The sequence below is a fragment of the Tiliqua scincoides genome, chromosome 4 (assembly GCF_035046505.1).
Source record: "Tiliqua scincoides isolate rTilSci1 chromosome 4, rTilSci1.hap2, whole genome shotgun sequence".
Taxonomy (NCBI): Eukaryota; Metazoa; Chordata; class Lepidosauria; order Squamata; family Scincidae; genus Tiliqua; species Tiliqua scincoides.
The window spans coordinates 114107052-114122390 of NC_089824.1; the positions used below are offsets into that span (position 1 = coordinate 114107052).

Genomic DNA, 15339 nt, shown 5'->3' on the forward strand with positions numbered 1-15339 from the left:
GTGTTGAGTGTCTTCATTATAATGTCTGGAATTATGATTTTGCCAAGTATGTACATTCAGTATATATTTTAGGCATTTATGTCTGCCTGACTAATGTTGATATTCAGATTAGTGGTGGTCGGCTTGGGGAGGGGGACTGTTGGTGACTCCCTTGACCTACTGGGCCATTGCCCATAACTCCCAATTAGGGCTACAATCCTATACATTGTATAAAATGGCAAGTTTTTCATGAGGATTCCACGACTCCCCTGGCTGGTTTCTTCAGCTCCCCAGGAGCCACAGCTCACAGTTGGGGAACCACAGTTCTTGGGGATGAACAGATTGAATAAGGTGTGAATGTGACACTTGCTATATTGGATGTGTTGCAGGTCAGATAATATAAAAATCTTGCTGACTACCCTGGGAATTTCAGCCAGTGTCACGTTTGCACTCAGAGGGTCAGGGACAACTTGAGAAACCTTAAGACCTGGCACGACACAAATTGTACCACTTCTTGTCAACCACAGTTCCACTTAACCCTCTGAGCCTATGTGGTTTGCTTACAAACCATAAGCGCCTTTTCGTCTACCCTGTTTCAGACAGAAGAACTGAGAAGAAGGCAATTTCCACTGGATTAGAAAAATTCACCACAGCCCCAGGTTCCCTAGAGGTAGCACGTTCCCTTGGTTCAGTGGTTTTCAAACTCTCAGGGAGAGTTGGAGCCACACTAAGTTCTTGCAGGGGTGGGGGGGAGACAGTGGGTGCGGGGGAAAGGCAGCTTTTCAAACTGGGGCGTTGCGATGCCCCAGCCTGTGGGCCCTGGCCTGTTTCCCCTTAAGGGGCGGGGGCAGCCAGGAGGCAGGGAGGAGGCAGCAGCGCGATCCCCAGGATCGCGCCACTCAGGGGGGCTGCAGGGGCTTGGGTTCACTTACCCGAGCCTCCTGCAGCCTCCCGGGGGTGCAGGGAGCCCTGCACAACCTTCTGCGGGGCTCCTCACAGCTTCAGAAGTAAAAGTGGAATGATCACGCTCCACTTCCGCTTTAGCAGAGGCGGGGTGTGATCGCTCTGCTTTCACTTTCAAAGTTGCAGGGAGCCCTGAAGAAGGTTTCAAAGCTGCAGGGAGCCCTGCAGGGCTCCCTGCACCCTCAGGAGGCTCAGGTAAGTGGACCCAAGCCCCTGCAGCCCCTCTGAGTGGTGCAATCCTGGGGATTGTGCTGCTGCCTTCTCCCTGCCTCCTGGCTGCCCCCGCCCCTTAAGGGGAAACAGGCCAGGGCCCACAGGCTGGGGCGTCGCGACGCCCCAGTTTGAAAAGCCCTGCCTTGGTCAATGAAACAACCACACTTCATCTTCAAAATAAAATAACTTTATTTTTAAGAAAGAGATAAGCTCTTAAGGGAGACTTCTAGTCAACACAGGAGGTGAGAGAATGAGGTGAGAGAAGAACAACTGCATGCAGAAGCTCCAAGAAAGGTTAATACTTTGCATTTACAGTAGTACCAGACAATTAAGCTCACATATCTAATTGCAGATTAGAATTGCTAGATTACCCAGAGATCAGATAGCCTACTCCACTGAGCTCCATAGTACCACTCTTATAACACAACCTGAGTAAGCATACACTCAGGTTTTATAATCCCAATCCCACCTCCTCACAGGACAGCAACCAATCATGCAATGTTGCTGATTCAGCACTTAATCAACCCATATACCAACACATAAGCCAGATTACTAATTAAATACACCTGGAGGATTTATACCTTTTTCTGTTTAGCAGCCAGACTGTGATCTTCTTAGAGGGAAAGGCAGTTTACACAGCCAGCGCTGATGTCTTGTTCCTCCTCTGAAAGGGGAGCTGCAGATGTTGATTTTAGTGTGACCAATACAGCCTATGCAGACTGCTTAGTTGGTTGCTTGCTACTGGAGTGGGAATGATACTTAAGGGGGCAATGCTTTTAACTAGGGTGCAGCTGATGTTTGACTGTGTTTAATAGTTTTTATATAAACGTTCTTGAGCTCCTGAAAATGTAATTTTAAATTTTTTAAATATTTTTAATATTTAAGCAGATAAATATTAAGTAGATATGGATATTTTAAATAAATACTAAGTGAAAGAAGTCAGTAAAAAAATTCAGGAGGAAACAGATGTGCATTTTAAAGCAAATGGAATTTGCTTTAGCTCTAGGTGATTGGCAGTTGTCAAAGCAACCTTTCCTGTCATCCTACTTACTTCCTGCAGGTACGCCTAGTCATGAAAGCCCATTCTTTCATCAGGGAGAATGTTCCTCGAGTAATCTCGTCTTCCCCACAGAAGTCCAGTGAGTAACTTCGTTCTGCTTCAATTTTGTCACTGTAGAGATGATGGCCTTTTGTCCCCTTGCTGTTGAGAGAGTTGCATGGGATTAGTTCAAAGACATTCCCCAATTCACGCACAGTTGCATGAACTTTTCCTTGTTTTGAAAGATGTGTCATGAAACTTCTAACCTCTTAAGGCAGTGGCACTCAAACTTTTCCGGCCAGTGGCTTCCTTGACCCCCGTGGTTTTTGGCCATGACTCCCCATCATGATCCTGAGGGCTAGAAGTGACATCATTAAACAGGAAGTGGCCAGAAATATTAACTATATATTAATTATAGTTAATAATATAATATAACTATAATATAACTATATAATTATAGTTAATAATGATATGATTAATATTAATTATATATATTAAAGATCTGCATTTAATTAATGATATGATTAATATTAATTATATTAATCATATCATTAATTAAATGCAGATCTTAAAAATATATTATTAATACACAGCAATATACATGCTTTATAAATGATCGGCTGCTGATCACTGTTGGAGACAGGATGCTGGAGTAGGTAGATTTCCTCTGGTCCAGGAGGACTCATTTTTTTAAACTTTGTAAGGATACCAATTGAATTGTCTTATCAAATGAACTTTGTGAACAACCAATCTGACCAACATTACACATACACGCACCCCTGTGGACCCCAATCCAACTAGTCATTTCTCCCATTCTCCTTGGATAGGATTGAACCCTTTATTAATTTAATGAAATTAAATTTTTCCAGCAGCTGGTGGGGAAAACAAAAATAGACTATGAAAATATATCAGAGCTGATAAGGGTTTGGTTAGGAAGCTGATTTGTCTCCTATACTAGGAGATGCACAGCTCAAGCCTATGCATGCCTACTTGGAATTAAGTCCTATTAGAGTCAGTGGGGCTTACTCTCAGGAAAGTATGGGCTGGCAATCACTTAATCAATGGCTGATAAGTATTCCCTTTAAATAGCAAGATTCATCACTTTAAAAATACAGCCTTTCCTCTTCAGTCAAACAACAAGATTAATAAGTCACTTTAAAAACAGTACCCTTTATCTGCTCCTGGCCAAGTAAAGTGTGTGCTTGTCTCTCCCCTCCCCCTTTGCCAACTGCATGGAAACAACTTTAAGGGGAGGGGCAGGAAAGCGGGAAGGTTTGGAGATCGAAAGGGGGGAGTGGAAGAGGGAGGGGTTGAAAAGAGAGATTTCACTGATCAGTATCAGTGCAGTTCCTATCTGGGATACTAGGAACCAACCAGACAAGGTTCAGCGAGGGTTAAGGACTGCAAGCCGAGCATGCTTGGGACAGTGCGGGGCGGCAGCAGCCACTCAGCATCAGAGCAACTCCTATTTCTTCTGCTTCCAAAAAAAGCGCAGACAATGGGCAGAAGATGGGCTCAGGGGTGTGACTGTATCGCTGCGAGAGGACATCCCGAGCTTCCCCTTTGAGTTCCTGGCACCGCCCTAAAGAGCCGTGCCTCACAGTTTGAATAACACTGACTTAAGGTGTGGTGGGCTAGGAGTGTACTTGTTGTGCTGTATGTAAGAGAATCCTGTGTTCAGGTTTCCCACAAATCTTGTTGAGGAGATAGTTCTCAGACAACATGGGTGCAGTTTAGAAGAACTGGACCCCTCAAATAGTGTTGATCAGTTTAAAAAGTTAGGATATGAATAGTAAAAGTCACCTTGTTAGATGTTTGACAGGACCAAGAAATTATGGAAGTATCTATTAAATGTTAAGCGCTTTAATAAATAAACCAATAATCATGGCAAATGTTCATGGCAAATACTTCTAGTATGAGTATGGTCTGCTACTAAATGATGTCCTCCCTCTTGCCTTTTCAGACTCTGTTCAAGTTCCACAACTTTCGCAGTATTTGTATTTCCTCTTTGCTCCCACTCTAATTTACAGAGATCACTATCCCAGGTAATGTCAGTATGAGTAATCTTGCATGCAACCATTTCATTCCCTCTTCAGAAGAGCTAAATGTATTTAGTTATCTGTTACAAACGCATTTGGCATTATACATCCATTGGTTCAACAAAACTAGAACCAGCTTCCACCTTTCACCATGCAAAAGCCATCCTGCCATGCAAGAATTCTGTTAGAATTCTGAAGGCTCCCACGTCAGTAGATGACATTACTGTCCCCTCTAGTGACGGAGCTTGCCTTTCTTCGGGCCTATCCTGACCCTTGTGCACCAGCTCAGTGCCAGTGTGAAGTGTTACAAATGTGCCACAAGGCATGCCTGTGGTACGTTCTGTCCAGCCAACGCGGGTACTGGCTCAGCGGAAGCCTGAGCTGAGCCAGCACCAGGTGAGGACAGGCGACGATCCAGAGCTCCTCATCAGGCCTCTTGGCCCGACACAGAACTCAGTTACTCTGCACCAGCTAAATACCTGGCACAGAGTCAAGTAGCCCCATTGTGTGGCTATTTTCCTTATGTGGGGGAATACCCCCTTCCCACAAGGAACCACTGATGGCTGCCTGGCGCGCTTAGGATGCTGCAGCAGCCATTTTGTCACCATGGCCGCCCAGCACACCGGGCAGCTCAGTTTTGGGCTATACAAAACTCGTACATCTATTATTTATCTCCCCTTGATGTATCTCCCCTATTTATCTCCCCGTGATGTATCTCCTTAACAGATAACTTTCCCTAGGAGTTGGGAGTAGGAGGTGTTGGGATAACTCACAGCTGGCAGCTGTGGTAGGGCATGGTAAGTGTAGCATGTAGCTAAGCATAAACTTTGCTAGTGTTATTGCTTTGTCTGAGTTTGCAAAGTTTATCCATTTGTGAAATGGATCTGAATAGATGCAAAAAGTTAAAGCCCAGTCTGATAAGATGTCAGAGGCTTGTGCAAAGCCACCTCTTATGTGAGCAATTATTATTAAGATGGTTTGTATACCATTTTTCAACAAAAAACTTTGCAGACAAAATTAAATGACTCCCTGCCCCAAAAGGGCTCACAAAGACTCTGTACTGGATTGAAGAGAGACAGTTATTCTCTCCCTGCTAAATATAAGAGCAACTTAATATGTGCATTGCAAGCATATTGCCTGCTCTCTTCTGTCAGCTGGAAACTTGCAACTTCTGTTTTAGTTCAACAGAGGGGAGCCAGAAATCTTCTGCGGCATAGTCATTCCCATGCTAAACATGTGAACAGAAGCAGTGTTTTTGTGTGTGTTGCCTTCCAGTGTTTTGGCCAGACCAGTTCTGGCCAAACGCTGGTATGGTGTAGACAAAAAAGCCTGGGTCATATTTTTCAGCCCTTACAGGACTGTTCAGCTTTGTAATTCAGGGGAAGGGGCAGTAGTAAGGCTGAAAATGTCCACATGTAATGTAAAAAGGGGGCCATGTGTTTGACTGTGTCCTCAAGTAAAAAAAAAACAACCCTATAGGTGAGAAACTAGTATGGCAGGAAAAAGGCGAATTCTCCTCCCTTCTGTGCTCATATTTCCCATATAGAGCTTTCTGATATGAAGATGTATTCAAACACAGAGTTCCCCACTTTCTTTTTGAAGTTTGTGCAGTCCCACAAAGGCAATATTGCATTTTCCCAAATGTTTGAATTGGCTTTGGGTTTGATATAGAGCAGGGTTGTCAAACATAAGGCCTGGGGGCCGGATGCGGCCCACGGAAGCTTTTTCTCTGGCCCTCATGCTCTCGTAAGTGCAGCCCACTTGAAAATTGGGCTCTCGTATCTTGAAATATGATCAAGATTTGTGTATTTTTCTCTTCTGTCTTTTGCTGCTGATGAGTGAGAAAAAGTGCTTATTTTTGGTTATGAACTGTTTAATGACATCACTTCCTGCCTAATGACATCACTTCTGGCCCTCAGCAATATTATGAATGCTGTTTGGCCCTTGGTATGAAACGAGTTTGACACCCCTGATATTCAGCATTAGGTGCTGAATAATGGGAAAACTAGGAACTTCAGTACACCTATTGCTTTGGTGTGGGGTTGATATAATCTTGCCTCTGAATAAAAGCAATTGCACCATCATTTTCTCATGGCTCCCTGCCATAAGCCTTGTCTTCATATAGCCGCATGTCTGATTGCACGTGTGTATTTCATAAACAGACAGCCATAACAGTTATAGACATTGGCTGTCTTGGCTTCAGAAAATGTTCTAGTTCTCATGGTTTGCAGCAAGAGTTTTTTTGAAAATGTGCAAGATATTGCTGTTTGGTTCTATACTATGCTATACCTCTCTATTCCTCATAGCTTCCTTCCAAATCTCTTTATTCAATGTATCTCTATCTAATCTATCCCCTTACTAAGGGTCTGATCATGAACAATGCGAGCTGGCCCAGCGCTGGCACACATTGTCGCAAACATGCTATAAGGCACGCCTGCAATAGTCTCCTCCGGTCCAGCACTGGAGCAGCCTCAGTGCAAGCCTGCACTGAACCAGTGCTGGCTGGCAGGCAGAGGACTGCTGCTGGAGCTCTGGACGAGCACCAAGTGGCAGAGAGGTAAGTCTGGGTGGGAGGTGTTTTGGAGTGGGGGGGGCAGGAGAAGGCATGGCGGGGGGAGGGAGTGGAGCAGGAGGGGGATGGGACTGATGGAACTTTGCTCTGCCAAATCCATAGCCTCACGTCGTTTCTCACGGTCCAACACAGGGCTGCTTTACTCTGCAGTAACTGAATAGATGGCACAGAGTCAAGAAACCCCATTACAGGGCTTTTTACTTTGCTTGTGTAGCCCCATTGCAGGACTACTTACTTTGCAGAGCTTCTTAATGTTCCCTTCCCCTGAGGAGACTTCAGGAACTGCTGCTGGCTGTCTAGTTTTGGAGATATAGTATAGCCTCATTAGTGAATGGTTCAGGCAGCTTCCTCATGAGGAAGCTGCCTGAACCATTCGCTAATGAGGCTATACTATATCTCCAAAACTAGACGTGATAGGGCAAAACAGATGCCATTTTTGGAATCAGCACCCCAAATTCATATTGAACCACCATAAAGTTTGGGGAAACGTTTTCTGACCCTCAATTTTGTAGGCCTGTGTGGCCCTATCACGTCTAGTGTATTGATAAGATATTGCATTGGAGAAGAATTTGGATTCTTTCCTGCAAGTTATGGCTACCCTATTTAGGAGCTCCTTAATCACAGTTCCAAAAATAGGTTTCAGTTCACACCAAGCAAGCTGTGAGTTTAGGTGTAATGCTGTGGCTTTTTTTTTGTGTGTGCAGAACTCCCACAACCAGATGGAGCTATGTAGCAACTAAGTTTGCACAGGTTAGTGAGATTTTTTTCCTATTGCAAATCCCATGCTTTGTCAGATACTGGTAATTCTTAGTTTCCTTTTATAGAATATGACTATGTGCGAAACTTTGAAAATAAATCCTCTTAGTTACTGGCTCATAAAAGTGTTTAAGTCCACTGGACCACTCATACCTGTATCACTCTTTTAAAAAATTTTTGCTGCACTTCTATACCTACAAATTCTTTCACCAAAAGAGTTACCATTTACAAGTCTGATATAAAAAGCCTGATTTATAATGAAATTAGCAACAAAAGAATTGTTACATTCATTCTTCGAAGGGTTTCTCTTCATTTTCAACTATGGTTCTTCAGTGTGTATTGCAGGTGTCCTATGCAATGAAAGAAATGTATTTGATAGTTCTTGAATTTACCCTTGTGCTTGATGCATCCTTACCCTTGAATCAGAATGTCAGCTACTGTAGATACATGTTTAGTGCCAAACCTTTGACATATTCATAATATAGCAAAACTTTGCACAATAGTTTTGATCCGAATGATGGAGAATTCCAGAACTACTTCTGTGAAGAGAGGAGACTGTAGACAACACACACAAGTGCTGTGCACCTTTTTCACCTTTTAGTGACTGGTTGTTCTCTTCTCTTCCTCTAGCCCAGGGGTGTCCAAAGTTTTTGGCAGGAGGGCCACATCGGCTCTCTGACACTGTGTCGGGGGCTGGGGAAAAAAGAATTAATTTACATTTAAAATTTGCATAAAAGAATATATTAAACATGAACTTATATGAATGAATGAAGGTCTTGCTATAAAAGGCCTTGCGCAAAGCAAGGCTGGCCTTTCCTTTGCTGCCTCTGCTGCATCACAGACATGAAACAGCAAGCAGTGGAGGGAGCTCTCATCCCACAGCTCACACGAGAGGTCAAACAGTTGCCCTCACACTGAGAGCAGTTGTGTCGGGCCAGTGTGGGCTCCAACAAATCTCTGGAGGGCCAGAGGCTCATTGGAGACTGGGGGCTCCCTGAGGGCCGCACTGAGAGGCCTCGAGGGCCGCAAGTGGCCCCAGGGCCGGGGTTTGGGCACCCCTGCTCTAGCCTAGGGATAATTGGCTGCTAAAGGAACAGTAAGATAAGCAGAGGTAAATTGATAGGTGATTAGTGGTTCCTGCTTCCTTGTGTGTTTGCCTATGATTCCCTCCAGCCTTCTGAATGGTTTTCAGAGGAGCATCAGAATTCTCTACAGGTAACTCTTGTGAAAAATGTAACTCGGCTAGGGTTTTAATGAGCTGATATTGTCATATTACTGAGGATGTTTCTGGGCGGTAGTTTGTTGGTAATTGGGATGAGGCTGTTGACTCACTCATGGGTACCTTATGTGTACTATTACTTTATAATTGATTGTTTTTCTTCTGACAGGTTCTTGGCTCACTCTTTTATGCTTACTACATTTTTGTGCGACTTTGTATCCCTATATATCGAAATTATAGTCGGGAACCCTTCAGTCTGCGAGGGCAGGTCCTTTGCATCTTCAATTCCATTCTTCCAGGTGAGTACTCTTACAAGGTTAACCTCTGCCTTATTTTAAAAACAAAAATCCTGAGCCTTTCTGGAAACAATAAGTTTAGAACTGAAATACCAGCAGCAGCTAATAAAGTAGGGCATGGACCATGATCTTAGTTCAGATTTTACCTGTGAAATACTCTCCATTTATAGGCCTTTTCAGTATCTGTTACTGGGAGGATAGTTAAATGATGGTGTTCTGATATAACATGCTTGGTAGCATGCTTCTTAATAATGTGTATATTTGTATTACTTTAATAATATGACATTCTCCCAAGTATATTCTCATGCTGGAGACAGCACAGTCCTGCAGCATCACCGTTCTATGTCATGAGTTGGGGATTAGCAGTTTTCACCTTGCAACAAATTTCGACATTGAAGTTAGCCTCCTTTTTAAAAAATAACTGTTTATTGAACATTATTATTTTGTCTTCTTAATGAGAAAATACAGTATGAAACATAAATGAAGAAAAAATACATCCACTAGTAACCAAATCAAATTATTGTTGGAGGGCATACAGCCAGAAAAAGCAAACAATAGAAAAATAACCTGTGTTTTTTTGTTTACTTTTCATCAGGTGTATTGATGATCCTCCTAATGTTTTTTGCTGTCCTTCACTGCTGGCTTAATGCCTTTGCTGAGATGCTGCGCTTTGCTGACCGAACATTCTATAAGGTAAAGGTTGTGTAAGGCTCTCAGTCATCTCTTTTTTCTGCCATATTTGTGTCCATTTTAGGTTAAGTGTTATCAAGGGGGACACTATTTTGTGACACTACCAATGTTATATAATTTTTTTGAGTTTTCAGTATGACAGTTTCATAAACTGGCAAAGTGGCAGTGCAGCACCTGATTACTATTTTCAATTCCTAGTGCCCCCCCCCCATTGTCCACATTCCAGAAGATTGTGGAAAGGCTGGTGGTGAGCCTGCTGCTTCTGTTCTGGGCTGTGAATGGTCAAGTTTTGCGGTCTAGAAGACAACCGTAGAAATGTTCTATGAACTGCTGTCACTTGTATATTTTGCATGTGCTTTGCACCTTTCTTCTAACGTAGAACTAATGTTTGTGTAGAGATAATCCCACTTTTGAACTGGATAGCCAAGTTGGATTTGAGCCTTGGGACACAGGCTCAATGTGCACAAATGTTAGTACATGACTTGTTTTGAGGAAGAATGAAAATTGCTTGCTAGTGCTTACAAATGAACTTACAAGTGGTTTGAATTTTAAGTTGCATTGTTCTAAATTTACAAATTGCATTGCCAGTTGTTGAAGTATTTGACTAGCAGAAATGTACTTTGCACTCTCATTCCCAGTTTTGAATACTTGCTTCATACATCTGTACTCTCTTTCCAGGACTGGTGGAATTCTCGGTCTTTTTCCAATTATTACCGAACCTGGAATGTGGTGGTGCACGACTGGCTGTACTGCTATGTATACAGGGACTTTTTCTGGGTGAGCAACTATCTGTTCAAGAATCTCTGAGTTGAATGTGAAATTTTTCTTCAGGTGAATGGAAATCAAGCCCAATGTAATCTCCTGTTTGCTCAGTCTCTTGCCTTGCATTAGAACAGGGCTTTTCAAACTGGGGCGTAGCAACGCCCCAGCCTGTGGGCCCTGGCCTCTGCCCCCTTAAGGGGCGGGGCAGCCAGGAGGCAGGGAGGAGCCCTGTGGGGAGCCCTGCGCGACTGTCTGCACCCCAAATTCATATCAAACCACCATCAAATTTGGGAAAAACTTTTCTGACCCTCAACTTTGTAGGCCTGTGTAATTAGAGTAGTGGATATGAGATCTGCTGATACAGGAACCCACCTCTACTGCTCATCAGGTCAACTCTGATACAGTCCAAGTTCTTCTACAAAAGACTGTTCACTCTTTTGCAGTTGCTGCACCCCATATTTCTTTATTTTTGGCATTATGCTTTGGGGATAAATATGATTTTCAGTCATGACATGCTCTACTTATTCTGTTTCAGGCTTCTTGTCATCCCACCCACTCCTTAGGAGGATGGACATGTGAGCCTCCATGCAGCATTGGATGCTTTCATTGTCAGACCTGAGCAAATGTACATGCAAATGCACATGTGTGACCCTGTTTTTTATCACTCTGGGATTAGGTGTGGGTGTGTGTCACCTGAGTTCCTGCAATTCCTACTCTTAGAAATGATAGATAAAACTTTATTACGGTCAAAGACCAGTCAAAAAGTAAAACATTAAATGAAAGTACAGAGATAATAAGGGAATACAGGTGAATATTAACCATAAATTTGAAATAAACATAGCAATAACAATATTCTAGACATCTCCTGAGCCAGTTCTACCATATACTATATCCCCACTCAAAAATAATAAATGCTTCAGCACAGAGTATTAAATACCGATTGAGTCTCATTATTTGCAAGGGTTCCATTCCCAGAACTCTTGTGAATGGCAAAAATCAAACTATAGCAAATCAATTTAAAAAACAGTCTCTTTCTTCAGATAATTTAAAAAAAGCCTTGCTGACCTTTGTGATGTTAAGATAGAGTCATTAAGACAACAATCCAACAATCAGTCTCCCTTCAGAGTCAAGATTATCTTTCCCCCCTTTCTGTTCAGGGGGAAGGGAGGGGGTCCCTTGGAGAGAGAATGATTGATGGATTGTCAGCTGGCTGCCCTCTCTCTAACTATTGTAAAGGAGTGTTTTCTTTTAATTTAAAGGGCCCTTCTCATCATGTTGAGGTAAAAATCTCTACAGCAGTAAGAAAAGCATTTTAATGATGCTTATCATCATTAAAATCATGATCATGTTGTCCCCTTGGCAACTGCTTGTCCAGTGTTGTGGGATTCTTTTCAGCTTGTGCAGCCTGAGGATGTGGACAGACTCCTTTGGAGTGTGAGGCCGTCTGCCTGCCTGTTTGACCCTTGCCCAGCTTGGCTGATAAGAGCTGCCCCGGGTGGACTGGCTGAGTGGACGGGGAGGGTGGTCAGCTCTTCTTTGGGGGAGGGGACATTGCCACTCAGTTTGAAACGGGCAGTGGTTCACCCCTTCCTGAAGAAGCCCTCCCTGGATTCCACTGTGTTGGATAACTACTGGCCAGTCTCTAACATCCCGTTTCTGGGCAAGGTAATTGAGCGGGTGGTGGCGGCCCAACTCCAGAGAGTCTTGGATGAAGTGGATTATCTGGATCCTTTTCAATCTGGATTCAGGCTGGGCTTTGGGTCGGAAACCGCCTTGGTGGATGATCTACGCCGGGGACTGGACAAGGGGAGTGCGTCCCTGCTGGTCCTGCTGGACCTCTCGGCAGCTTTCGATACCATCGACCATGGTATCCTTCTGGACCGACTGGCCAAGTTGGGAGTTGGAGGCACTGTTTTGCGGTGGTTGCGCTCCTGCTTGGAGGGTTGGTCCCAGATGGTGGTGCTGGGGGATGCCTGTTCGACACCCTGGCCTTTGAGGTGCGGGGTGCCGCAGGGTTCAATTCTGTCCCCCATGCTGTTTAACATCTACATGAAACCGCTGGGAGAGGTCATCCGGGGGTTTGGAGTGGGGTGCCATCAATATGTTGATGACTCTCCTTTCCTCCAGACTCCAGGGTGGCGGTTGAGGGCCTGGAGCGCTGTCTGGAAGTAGTGAGGATCTGGATGGGGGCTAACAAGCTGAAATTAAATCCAGATAAGACAGAGGCTCTCCTGGTTCTGAAATCCTCGATGCAGGTGATGGATTATCGGCTTGCTCTGAATGGGGTTGCACTTCCCCTGAAGGAGCAGGTCCGCAGCTTGGGGGTCCACCTGGACTCGCAGCTGCTCCTGGATTCCCAGGTGGCGGCTGTGGCTAGGGGGGCTTTCTCTCAGCTTCAGCGGGTGCGCCAGCTGCGTCCGTACTTGGATCGTACAGACCTGGCCACGGTGATCCATGCTACAGTGACATCGAGGTTAGATTATTGTAACGCGCTTTATGTGGGGCTGCCCCTGAAGATGGTTCGGAAACTGCAACTAGTGCAGAATACAGCGGCCCGTGTGGTCACTGGAGCTAGGCAGTTTGACTTGGTCAGTCCACTTCTCCGGGGACTACGTTGGCTGCCCATTCGTTTCCAGGCCCAATTCAAGGTGCTGGTTTTGACCTTTAAAGCCCTATACTGCTCTGGGCCAGGCTATCTTAGAGATCGCCTACTCCTGTACAATCCGGCTCGTCCTCTCAGGTCATCAGAGAAGGTTGGTTCGTGGGGGGCAGCAAGAAATAGGGCCTTCTCAGTAGTGGCACCAACGTTGTGGAACTCCCTTCCCCTTGACTTGAGAATGGCTCCCTCTCTTGAGTTTTTTCGGCGAGGCCTGAAGACCCTGCTCTTTAAACAAGCCTTCTAATTCCATGGCCTTTTTAACACTTTTATACATCTTTTAGTTTCTTTTTGACAGGCTGGATTCCTCTATGATTTGCTGTTTTATGCTCTTTTTATTCTGACTTTATTCTGACTACTGTTTTTATGGCCTCTGTTAATGTGTTTTTAACAAGTTTTTATCTGTGTTAAATCATGCTTTTTAAAATTGTTTTTACATGTTGTAAGCCGCCCTGGGTCCCTTTCAGGGAGAAGGGCGGGATACAAATAAAGTTTATTATTATTATTATTATTATTATTATTATTTTTTAAGCTCCAGGGATCAGCACATTCCTTCTCATTTGCAGTGACTGTGTTGAGTCAAATCCGTGTATAAAAAAATCTGATATAACAAGGTTGAACCTGTACTAATATTAGAACAGAACGTATAGCAGCCATATTAGAGTCAAGGGAGTAATGCCATTCACCTATCTTTCATCCATTTAAATATATTCACAATCTTTCATCAGCCACCTACAAATTCCTATCACAACCACAAGAAATCTGGCAACACTATATGAAAACATTGGGTTAGAGTCAGATAATAATATGTTGATGTATTGTCATCCTGTGCGACCTGGGAATCAGTTCATCAGTGGGGAGATAAGTGCAGCATGAATATCCTTATCATAATATGTTCTGCAGTGCACCACAGCAGAACATACTGCATGGTTTCTATCTGAAGCATACCACAAGGGTAGAGGTGCTCTGATCAGGAAATCTTTTGTCATCCCTTCAGCACTGTTGAAGGTAGTCCATTAACCCATGTCTGCCCAACCCATAGGTGTACACATTTGATCCCTGTTGCATATATGCAACGTTGGGCAGAAATGGCTTAAGACAGGCCAAAGTAAGTGCCCTTCTATGCTTATACAATTGCAGTTAAGCAAGATAGGGTGCAGCTATTACAGTGTATCTATAGTTCTCCCTAAGATGGAATTCAGGAGCACTGTTAAGATCTGCTGCTAACACAGGCCTACGAAATTGAGGGTCAGAAAAGTCGTTCCCAAAATTTATAGTAGTTTGATATGAATTTGGGGTGCTGATTCCAAAAATGGCCTATAGCATGGCTTCCTCATGAGGAAGCTGCTTGAACCATTCACTCATGAAACTATGCTGTATCTCCAAAACTAGATGTGATCGGGCAAAATGGAGGCCATTTTTTGAATCAGCATCCCAAATATACCCAGGAATTGGTGTAATGTTTAAGGAAGCAAAATGTGTGCTGGCCTGTGTTATCCATGCCTGGTCGAAGCCCATATTTATTAAAGACTGTAAGGGAAGGCCAATAGAAGCTATTTTCTGCTCAATTAGCTGAATCCAGTTGGATTTAAAATCGCTTCGCAAAATTAGTGGTGCAGTACCAGTTGGAAGATACAGTAATCTGAGCCAGTACACAAGAATAGCAACTCAAACCCTAGCCTCAATTTTTTTTCCAGTTACATCTGCTTTGATTTGATATAATTGATGGAATATTCCAGTCCATTGATATATCTCAAAAGAATTTCCAATTGTTGTTCAGACATTTCAACTTGAACACGAACACACACACACACACACACACACACGCCTGTCTTAGTACTTCTTTGTTCTCTGTCTTGTTTGTCTTTTCCTTCTTGTTCCTCCCACTGCTCCTTCCATTTCTTCTTGACTGTCTTATATTTCTTGATCCATCTCTTTTCTTTTTTCGTTTTCTCCATTCTGTTCTTTTTGGGTTTGATCCAAAGATTCTTCTTCTTAAGACGACGTGCTCTCTTTCTCTGAGAGTTCCCTCTTTTTTTCCTTTAAAATTCTGAATTCTAATAATAAATGCTGCTTTTTCCATCTCCTGTCTTCTTACAGAAATCTCCAATTCTTTAGTTTCATCTGGCATTTGATCCATTCTCTTTTTCATCTT

At 43.6% G+C, this 15339-nt stretch overlaps 1 protein-coding gene across 5 annotated transcripts in view; it reads left to right on the forward strand.

Moving 5' to 3' along the window:
• The window catches only part of SOAT1 (sterol O-acyltransferase 1), a 56352-nt gene that overhangs the window by 19012 nt on the left and 22001 nt on the right, over window positions 1-15339 (forward strand). For all 5 annotated transcript variants that reach the window (XM_066623594.1, XM_066623595.1, XM_066623596.1 and 2 more), the window contains exons 8-13: window positions 2216-2294; window positions 4158-4239; window positions 7510-7555; window positions 8950-9079; window positions 9672-9769; window positions 10445-10543. In XM_066623594.1, the coding sequence (XP_066479691.1) occupies window positions 2216-2294; window positions 4158-4239; window positions 7510-7555; window positions 8950-9079; window positions 9672-9769; window positions 10445-10543 (534 nt within the window). The remainder of the gene's footprint in view (window positions 1-2215; window positions 2295-4157; window positions 4240-7509; window positions 7556-8949; window positions 9080-9671; window positions 9770-10444; window positions 10544-15339) is intronic.